Genomic DNA, 11,345 nt, shown 5'->3' on the forward strand with positions numbered 1-11,345 from the left:
TTACTGGCGCTTAGTGAGCGGCTTTTATTAGAAGGAGGAGCCTGGCACCACCTCCACGCTACACTTAACTCTGTAACTTGCTGTCTCTTTCTCTTTCTCTTTTAACTCTTTCTCTCCGCTACTTCAATGGTGATCCTAAAGAAGGGATCCCAAGAACACATCGATAAACGATCCACTTGATCGTCGAAGGACCCTCATTTCAATGAAAGATCCACCTATGAAAAAAAGTAAACCTATTCACGTATGTAAAATCAACCTATGATCTTACCCATGTCATCAATATTATTTGATCAATAATTGTTTGCTTATGGTTGAAAAAAGATTTCCTTTTTTTTAAATTTTTTTTATAGGGTACAATGTTTTATGGTTATATGTGATATCGTTTTATTTTCTGTTTCTTATTTTATTTATATTTTATTTGTATTTTATTTGTTTTTTTTTTAACTCCTGAAACGTGAAAATAATTTATTGTATATACTTATTTATATATAATGTGTATTGTACAATTTGATGTACAGTTTATTCTCGTTTAAAAGACAGGAACGAAAGCAAAGGTTCGAAAGTTAAAGTTATTCATTCAAGATTTCACTCCTCGATAATTTTCATGCTTGATCTAACTCGTCTTAAAAAAGATTTCAACGATGAGAATTTTTGTCAGGCGAGAATATAATTCGTAACTAAGACGTGAACTTACATGGCTTGACGAATATCTCACAATCGGATGAATTAAGAAAGATCTTGACAAAAAAAAAATATATATCTTTGAATAAGTTACATTTAATACGAATTAAATTGTTCACTAATTAAAAAAAAAAACAAATATTTTCAATGGTTAGAAAATCGAATGAGATCTTCGAGTAAAGAAAATTTGCAATAGATTTGAATTATTCCTACACATTGTCCAAATTATTTATACGAAAATCTATCGAATATAATAATCAATACGCGTGACCAATTACTACGTTAAATAATTGACCCGTTCGTTAGAGCATGGAAAGAATCGACCATCATAAAAAAATGAAAAATGTGGCAATATATTCTATAGAAAACTTGAAAGTTAATTCGGATAACAGCAACATTAAAATCATATACAAAAATGAATACACGTGATAAGTTTGCGACACGTAACATAAATGTTTCATAAGGTTTGATCCCTTTAATAGAATATATTATACATGTTCGTGAGTAGGTTGAAAGATAATAAAAAGTTGAAAGAAAATGATCGATATAAAATTCCACAAATGTTTCTATAAAAAGTAATATTATTTTTGAAGAGCTTGCTACGTGATTAAAATAATATAAAATGAGAATAATGAGGATAAGTTAGAATTTTGTATTTCTTTTTTTTCAAGATTTGTTGATCCATCCATTAAAAGTACCAAACTCGGTAAGATTTGTTTTCATGATGGATATAAATAACTGGTTTTCTAAACAGTACGTTTTTAAGAGTCTCATGTTTTGCATAGTTATTATTTTCCATGGTTAATGATCGAATCATTCGAACATGCAAAGAATGATATCTTTTTATATATGATCAAGTATGTGCCCATATACTCGTAACATGAATTCACAGTAATTACAATCAACGAAATCAAACTAAATTCTTGTTAGTATCTTCTTTGGATAGGAATATGACGTAATAAACATCGTAGCAAAGTATACTTTCGTTTGCTTTCACCAAGGAGCATATAGCTTATATATATATAATATACTTCAAAATATAAAAGAAAGATCTGCTAATAAGATCGAAATATTTTATTATAAAAAAATAAACGAAAATAAAAAAAAAAAAATGTATTAAGTACGTTTAGACAGGAAAAAGTTTTTTGTCGTACCACTTGAGAATATTTTTAATCATGGTGTCAGATTAAAAAGAACGACGATTATAGGTAATAATCATTTTCCTGTCATAAGATACATGAACAGTATTTTTTTGTTCTTTTATAATTACTATACAAAAAAAAAAAATATATTAATGTACTCATATTTGATAAAATTAGCTATAGAGTCCATCATATTATAATGCTTATCAATTTTGTAATAATATTTTAATTATTTTTTGTGCAAAAGAAATAAAAATAATATTTATTTAATATTTCGCGATGCCAAAATGAAATGGCACATTTTATAATACTGATCAAAATTAATTTTTGCACGCGCGCGATCGTGCGAATAATCAAATATGTCCGCGATCTTATTTTTATACTCCAGATTTTTTTCTTTCTTTTCTTTTTTTTATTATTATTATTATTTCTTATTTCGACGTATCCGCTTGCAACTCGTCAACAGCAGCAGCAACAGCAGCAAATTTACAAACGTCAGTTAGTATAATTATTTTCTTTTGTCTATCTCTCTTTCTCTCTCTCTTTATACTTCTTTCTCTTTATATTTTATAACAAAAGAGAAAGAGACAAAAAAAGACGAAGAAAATGAGGACATTAATTTTCTTTTCATTATCTTTCTCGTCTTTTAAAATGATCTATGCGTGTACGCACGTAGTCGTACACGTTTTATATGTAACATACCATCACTTACAAGATAATTTCAGATACTTATCTGAAATTTATTTTACATGTGAATATAAACTAGTCTCCCTGTGAGATAATACTTTTCATTAAAAATATACAATGCAAATACTTCCTAGTATTGAACACAATTGCACGTATCTTTTTATTTTTGTTTTTGTTTTTTTTTCATTTTATCTTCTTAATGAGATAAACTCGCGTATTATGGACCAAAATTTAACGTAGAAACTTGGACATACTTGATGTATTTCCGATGAGAACTTTCGACTTTACATAACTAACCCGATACATTCACACCACTCGCTTTATAATGCACTTTCATCGACAATTCAAAGGGAATATCTCAAAGAATTAGAGAAAACTTGTATTGAACAATTTTACCGAGTAACATGTTTTTTTAAATATATGTTTATTCTCGAGAAACAATATTTGCGTTTGATTATTTCATTCATTTCTATTTATACATGATAAAATTAGTTTATCTCATAAAACATACAATTATTTAAAGGTAAATTCTGTTTTTTTTTTTCTTATTTTATTTCTTATTAGTTCTTCGTTTCGTATAATACGAATTCGCATAGAACAGTATTGTTTAAAAACCAAACGACCTAGTTACATGAAAATTACGTGCATTAATAATTCATTGTTCTTATATAAAAGATATATATTTTTTTAGTTGAACATGTTTGTTTTAAAAAAAAAAATAGTAATTATGTCTTAAACGAAGCTTACGTAAACATATATATATATATAAAAAAAAAAAATTAAAAAGGAAAGCAAGAGCTCCGCGATGCTCTTATTATTTATTTTTCATTTCTCTCTACGGACATGTATCATACACCATACATCCTGATCATTGATTTCTTATCTGTTCGCATAACCGATCTTAGATTCACGTAACATGCATTGATTAATGCCAAAGCAAAGACGACAACATTACGAGACATGCGTTTCGTTCCGGTAAGAGAGAGAATTATCTTAAAGGAAATTCAAACGTGTATGTTCGATCATCGTTTGTCGTAATCAGGTTAAATCGTTGACGGAGTTATGTTATCAAATAAAAACAAATCTAATTGAAATTTCTTTCCTTCTTTTTCTCACTCTCTCTCTCTCTCTCTCTTTCTCTCAATAACGTAGTCTTCCTATATTCATTTTTAGAAAATATCGATATCTCTAATTTGATCATGATTATATGTATAATAAATTGATTAAGGTTTATCTAGAAATTGAAGAAATTTTTATTGCTCAGAATTATAGGAATGAATTACAGGAATTGATTATATAATTACCTTAATATATTATGAATAATAAGAATAAAGTATATAATACAGTGTGTAATAGAAAAGAAATAATCAATGATCTTAGTTACATATATTTTATATACGTAAATGTACGAGCATATAAATGCACGATTAAACATTTTCCGTATCCTGATTTTCGTAACTGTGTGGGGTATGTAATAATATTCCTCGTTGACTAACTAAGTTTCTATTTAAATTGATTGGATAACACCTGTGAAGAATACAAATATAAATGAATAGTTTATCTTCGATATATAAGTTAATGTATTTTAATAGATTGTTATTATCGTACAAATCATCGAGATGTTTAGCATTCGATTAAAAGAAATAAGATTTAAACGTAATCGAACATGTTCGAAGATCATATATATATACCAGTTAATAGATTTAGTATCGATCTTTATATTAGATACGGATAATTCAAAATAGGTTTCACGCTTTTTAAACGACGAGAATTTAAAATCATTTTCGAAATTGTTTTGCGTTCGTATTAAAGGGGCCCAAGGATTTCTTACATACTTTTTATTCTTTTCTTTTTTTTTTTTTTTTTTTATTTTTCCTTTTCTAAAACGTAACCATTGCAAAAGATTGTGGCTTAGTCATAATCCATCTATTCAGTTAGATTAGATTATACGATTGTATTTAAATCGTGTATAAATTTACTAGATAATCTTTTAGAGTTACTGTTGTTGCTATTCGAACGTGTCGATGAACGATAATTATGAAAAAAAAATGTATGAACGTCATCCACCTACTTAACACCCACCATTTGTGTTAAATATTTAACGCATAACTATATTCATTACTGACACATAACGATTAATTATGGTGGTATTCGTGATACGTATTTGTGAACACTTTGGCGAAAGCCTTTTTTGTATCATACTACTGTCAAAGATTACTATTTAAAGCATAGTGACGTAAATAAAAACGTCTTTATTAAAGCTTCGTATTACTTTTAAAGACGATAATTGCATAAAATTTCTTTAAAGGTCGTGAAACGTTAATAAACAGTTGTTTTGTTTCATCGTTAAAACAATCCAAAGATGTAATTTATAGAAGAAGAAGAAGAAGAAAAAAAAATGAGAAAAGTTACTCAACGACTGTGATAATATCTCCGTAGCAAGGATAATGAAAAGTTTTGCATATAATATGTGCATGAGAAAAAGAAAGAAAGATAAAGGAATAAATAATATAGATGTAATTAACTAACATTGAAATTTTAATTTTATTCTTTCTAGATTTATCTCTAACGCTAAATTATGTCGTTAACCTTGCTTGTTTTGCATAATATGCAACATAAAAAAAAAACAAGGATCGCATCGATCGATATTGTATTCGTGTGTGATCGATTAGACGATTAGTATTCTTTTTCTTTTTTTTATATATATATAATACATTCCTTTAAAAAAAAAAAATTACAATTAAGATAATCGATTCGCTTGGAAATTCTTCGACTTTAACGAATGAAAAGAAACAAGGGAATGAATTTGATTGGATAATTGTAGGATGAATTATATTTTTTTTCTTTTTTTTTCCTACAGGAAAAACCCTTTTTCTAGGAAGAATTTTTGTAACGTAGCCGCGATTTTACCGACTGTACAACCGGACGTTGAGAACTTGAAAGTCCGAGTCCTAGATCAGCAACAACAGCAGCAGCAGCAACAAAAGTAGATGTAAGAAGTAGTAGTAGAAATAGTAATAGTAATAGTAACATTAGTATTAGTAGTTGAAACTTATGTGACTTTCGTGAACGTTCACCAGACGGAGACACCTTTATTGAACGAGTAATAATAGTAGTAGTATTTCGATGCATTATTGTCATAGTTATTTCCAATCACCCTATATAATTATGATTACAGTTATATTCCTGATACACGCCTAATGACAAATAATTAATCGTTAATGTCAAAGGTGCCTCTTCCGAACTCAATAGAAAACTTAAAGAGATTTTGTTGTTTTATATTTTTTATTTTACATTTAACGAGAATTTATTTTCTTCTTTTTTTTTTTTTTTTTACATTTACGTTATTAAATGTTGTAACAATTGCTAACACCCCGAGAGATTGAAAAGTGAATATCCATATATGCTACATGTGTTGAGGAAAAAGAGAGAGAGAGAGAAAGAAAAATCAACATTTAATGAACGTCATTGCATAGGTTCACCTGCATGAATATTACGAAAACCAGTTTTTGCATTGGTTATTAACGACATCGTTGTTTTTTTTTATATATGTTCCTTCTCAACCTTTTCCTTATTTTATTAATAGATCGTACGCGAATTCTAAAAAATAAAGTATAGTATCTAATCTAGGTATAAAAATGTGTTATCGTAAAATGGTGATCGTTTTGTAATTTATTTACCTATGCAGGTTCCATCTTCAGATGGAGAGACAATGATAGAAAGTATGATAATGATTGCGAAAATTATATACAATGATAGATAACAGAGAAATATTTTTTCTTCTTTCTTTTGTAGTTTTTTTTTTAACAAATCAATTAGAAAAAACTTGTCAAAAATGAAAAAATATGCACACATACAAACACCTACACACATACATACACACAGAAACAAATAGTACGGGAGTCCAGTTAGTACTGGCGAACATCTGCGCAATGGAAAGTCTCGATGCAAGTTTGCATTTATTCATATTTTCTCTCCCTGCCCTGTTTTACTTTGCTCATCGGAGCATCCCCGTAACGTATGTGTTTATATGCATGTACATTACAATTTTACTTAGTGCATACATTTTTACAAGTTAACAAACTCGATACCGTAACGCACGATATCTCGAACGTGTCCTCGCACGAACTTAAGAAAATTAAACACATATACACACGCCTTACACCCAGCTCACATTCAACGCACACGTATTTGCAAATACATCATTTACTCGGTTAAATACTTTCAATCTAGATTAAAACTTTGACAAAAAAAAAAAAAGGTTAGAATATGTATGCGTACGTTCTTTTTGTTTGTTTGTTAACAAACTCATACGTTCATCTATCTGATTTTATATAGCTTAAAAAAGAAGTAAACAAAAAAGGCGTGTTGCAATTAATATTAATCATCATCTTCTTTTCCATTTAATCCTTTAAAAGAAAAGAAATATAAAAGATAACGTGAGAATTTCTTCTTTTTTTTTTTTTTTAGGAAGGTCGACGGAATGCCTCTCGTTTGAAATAAAAAAAAAAAAAGGAACAACCTGAAACGAAAAGCGAAAGTTTTAGTGATCTTGAATAAATACACAAATCTCGTTCGATTAAAATGTCCATAATTTTAAGAAATATTTAAGCATAAGTTATTTCGAATTCTTCGATCTTACGTAAGATCTTTAATTCTCACATCGATAGTTTTTTTTATTATAATATATATCGTGATTTTGTTCTTGTTATATCTTTTTGCCATTGACTGAGAGAAAGCTTAAGTTTATAAGATACATAAATTTATAATCATTATATTATGTTACGCACTATAAAAAAAAAAAACAAAATCTATTCTCAATCGTCACATTAACATAATCATAAACGTTCATAATTTTGTTCAATTATGATAAACATGATCGATCGATCGATCATAATAAAAAAAAAAAAAAACAAGAATAGCAAATGCATATACGTAATTGAAGTTTGATGGGGGAAATGCAATGAGAATCTAAAGAAATGTAATTGAAACTTTCGAAATTGATGATTCCCAATGCCAGGATCGGTGTAATACGCGTGATCAGCCTTGTTAAAAAGTGTAGATACACGTACCTAAATATAAATATACATTGAAACGTGGGATTGGTTTTAACGAATGTTTCTTGTGTGCATAGAAACGAAACTTTAAGAAAAGAATGTTGTGCGATCTTCTAAATAAGTTCTTGTGTGTCCTTGAAAACATCGATACCATAAAAGTAATTCTTGATAGTCTGTGAAACAGGATCGTTTATGGTTACGATAAACTTGTTTAGATCTGGTCAGTAACCGATCTTAACGGTTATCGACGTGACACAAATCCATTTCGAGACTCGTTTACAAACGAGGATGCAACTGGTATCAAAAATTGTTTAAACGATTAATTATTATTACATTGGAGTATAATGTTGTTGTTGTTGTATATATAATACTTTCTCAAAACTTTCGTCAGGTTTCATTGTATTTTCATAATACTGCACCGAACAAATTTGAGAAAGCAAAAGGAATATCGTTGTCGTAGTCGTCGTATAGAAAGCCATAGGAGGTGTATGCAATTTGCATGCACTTAGCGAATGCAGTTAGGAAAAACTTTCATTAGCGTGGGAGATTAACGATGCAAACAAGTCCTTGATTTTGATTTCTAACGGAAAATCATTCGCGGATTGCTATCACGTTCATGGTTATTCGTGTTATTTCTTTGTATTTTATTTTATGGCAAAAGAATTCTTTGTAAGATCAAGATCATTGCCGCGGTGTCTTGGAAAGAATTTTCTTGGTATCTCAACTGGAGAATTCTTTTATGTTATTTTTTTTTTTTTCATTTACCATTTTAATTAATTACAATTAACCCGATCGTTCACAATTGTTCTTAACTAATCAACGTTTAATCATCCCTTGTAATAAATAAAACGTTTCACATTAGTGTCGGATATCAATACTATTTTTTTTACGGTATCTTTTTTAAAATATTATTTCCCTTTTTTTTTCAAGTATCTATTACCAATTGGAAAGTCGTAAAAAGAAACAAAACGAAGGAAAATCGGACGAATTTCTTAACGACAGAGAGATATATATACGTTTAGCAAGAGATACCTATTTCATCATCATTATTCTTACCGATAGTTGGAAGTTTGAAAAAAGAAAAAAAAACTTACGAAATGATACTTGTCATCGAGAGAGGTTTATCATATTTTAGTTGCGTATACTCAAATCTACGAATAAGTCGTATTCGAATAATTATGTTACTATACTGACACGAACGTAACGACGGAAGTGAGTGCAACCGGGCTGATCCGGCCCCCACGTGCACTATGATTAGGAATGCCAATGGACTCTAGCAAGGTAGACGCAACGTGCATGGAAAAATATAGACGTTTATATGACTATAGGGAAGAGTTTTCAACCCCATAATTATCTTTCGCTTATAAAGTAGCCATGAGTCGTGAATCCGTTCAGTTCCATGATCGCTGGAACGAGCTTGGGATAATAAAACAAACGAACAAACAAATTCATTTTAGTTTTTTTTCTTCTTTGATCATCATTATCATCATCATTATTATCGAGTTCGCGAATAATGCGAACGATTACGGGATCGTGGAGTATGCTGCTCATACACGGTGATTTCAAGTTAAATACGTAATAATAATAATAATAACGATAAAATAATAAAATTAATATTAATAATAATAATATCAGTGAGACACCACAAAGGAAAATCAATTGAAAATTAAAAAACATGTTCACTCGGTTCGCGATTGGATCGTTTTTAATCGTGTTATTTACGATGGATTTGGTAATTACGTTGCCAATAGGTCCTCCAATAAGAAATTTCGATAATACGAATAGACGAAGAGAGGAAGCGGGTTTCGCCGAGTCTCCGAAAGTTTTAGAAATTCAATTGCCCGTTAAAATAGCTACCAAGGATGATCTGATAGCTTGGGCTAAATACGTGATGGGTTTGATGGCATCGAGGATAAATGTAACATTGTCTTCGGTCAAGGAAGAATTATCAAAGGTCGATCAGAATCGTTTGAAAAGTTCTTCGAAATTACAAACGCCTAGTAAAACTCAATCGAGATATAATACGGAGATTAAAACGAAGGTAGTATCTTCTTCGCAATTTCCAACAACGCGATTCAATGCTAAACAGGAAAGCAATCTTTTCTTACCGCAGTATCCAAATTTTGGTACGAAAAATACATACGATTTGAACGACGAAGAAATCATACGTAACACGAACAACGTTGTTATACCACAACCAGCAGGAACTTATCTTCCCGTACCAATCAGTAATCCTGGAATTTCAGGATACAGACAAGAAGAACCGATAGGCAAATTATTCTTCGACGAGTTTGAGAAAAACTTTACGAACAATTTCGATTTCAAAACGTTCAACAACGATGATTTAACGAACGTTAATAACATGTTTATCAATAATCCTTTGGAATTATCCGCACCGATAAGACAAACAAATAATTTTACGAATATTCATAGAAATATTAGCAATGGTCCTATTATACCATTGATAAGCGTACCATTCGAAGCAGTTATCACTATAACGAGAGAACAATCAACCGAATCTACAATTCCACCTAACAAAACGAAAAATCTTTTGTTAATACCTAAGAGAGAACCACCCGACGAATTTCCTCCCTATTTCGAAAGAAATTACACTCTTATTGATCAGGATGGTCAAATTAACGTTATTTTCGACGATTTCGTAACGGAGGATAATATGAACAATTCGACGAAGAAAAATGTTAGGCAAGAAACGGAAAATAAAAAAAAGGAAGATAGAAAAAGACCGTCCAATACGATAGGTGAACTTTTACAATTGTTAGGAGTTTTAAGAAGAAATTCGCAAAACGAGACCAACGTCAGAACAACTTCGCCAATTTTGAAGATCATTAAAGGTATGACATCACAGAAGGTACAAACTGCTCCAGCCTATAACGAGGTAATACTTTTATCTTTTATCTTTTATCCTTTCCCCTATTTATTTTTCATTGAAACGTCGACTTTTTGTTTCTTGAATATATTATACTAGAAAATTAATATATAAATATTCATACAAAATCGTATATTATATTTTTTGATATCTTCTCGAAAGTGACCAAAAAAAAATATATATATATATATATATATATGTATATAACTAATGAAATGCAAGTTGTGAATGATGATGATGACTTTCATAAGACGTAAACGTGAAAGTAATTTAACGATACGTATATACGATAAAAATTCTCCTATCCTAACAAGTTTTTAATTATGCATGCGTCTTTCTCGTCAAAACTTATCGTAAATATCAAATCAATGATCGATTACTCAAGTAAGAATAAACATTAGAGTCTTTTATGGGAACAGCGGTAGTTGCGTAATACCGTGTCGCAGGTACTTTAACTAAACGCGTGTGTGTATAAAACAAAAAAAACACCAACAGAAAGGAGAAAAAAACAAAAAGGAAAAGGAAAGGGGAAATGTGACTCTCTGGTGTGACGTTTGATATCATAATATTTAATCGAAAAAGGAAGTATAACTTTAATTACATTATTAATCATCTATAATTGTTAAATAAAATAATTTATTATAAGTATATATATGATCGATCACACGTAATTTTATTAATTTACAAACTGATTTTACTCGTTTTCACGACTAACGTTGATTTATTTATTTTTTATTTTCTTATTTATTTCAGTCAGCGTTATTGACGATTAAAGAAGAATTAAACAAAACTAATTCTGATTCGCCGGAACTCGAACAACAGGTATCACAGATTCACGAGTTTTTAATATTATTATTTTGCTTTTTAACCATTTTCTTTTTTTTTTTTTTT

At 29.5% G+C, this 11,345-nt stretch overlaps 1 protein-coding gene across 1 annotated transcript in view; it reads left to right on the forward strand.

The window, feature by feature from the left end:
* Window positions 1-5,812: 5,812 nt before the first annotated feature.
* The window catches only part of LOC106785504, a gene marked incomplete at its 5' end in the record, with an annotated part of 7,828 nt that continues 2,295 nt past the window's right edge, over window positions 5,813-11,345 (forward strand). Inside the window, 4 exons of the mRNA XM_014746053.1 lie at window positions 5,813-5,847; window positions 9,293-10,226; window positions 10,296-10,463; window positions 11,208-11,276. Coding sequence (XP_014601539.1) covers window positions 5,813-5,847; window positions 9,293-10,226; window positions 10,296-10,463; window positions 11,208-11,276 — 1,206 coding nt within the window. The remainder of the gene's footprint in view (window positions 5,848-9,292; window positions 10,227-10,295; window positions 10,464-11,207; window positions 11,277-11,345) is intronic.

The sequence above is a fragment of the Polistes canadensis genome, unplaced genomic scaffold (assembly GCF_001313835.1).
Source record: "Polistes canadensis isolate GaletaPanama2010 unplaced genomic scaffold, ASM131383v1 scaffold_52, whole genome shotgun sequence".
Classification (NCBI taxonomy): domain Eukaryota; kingdom Metazoa; phylum Arthropoda; class Insecta; order Hymenoptera; family Vespidae; genus Polistes; species Polistes canadensis.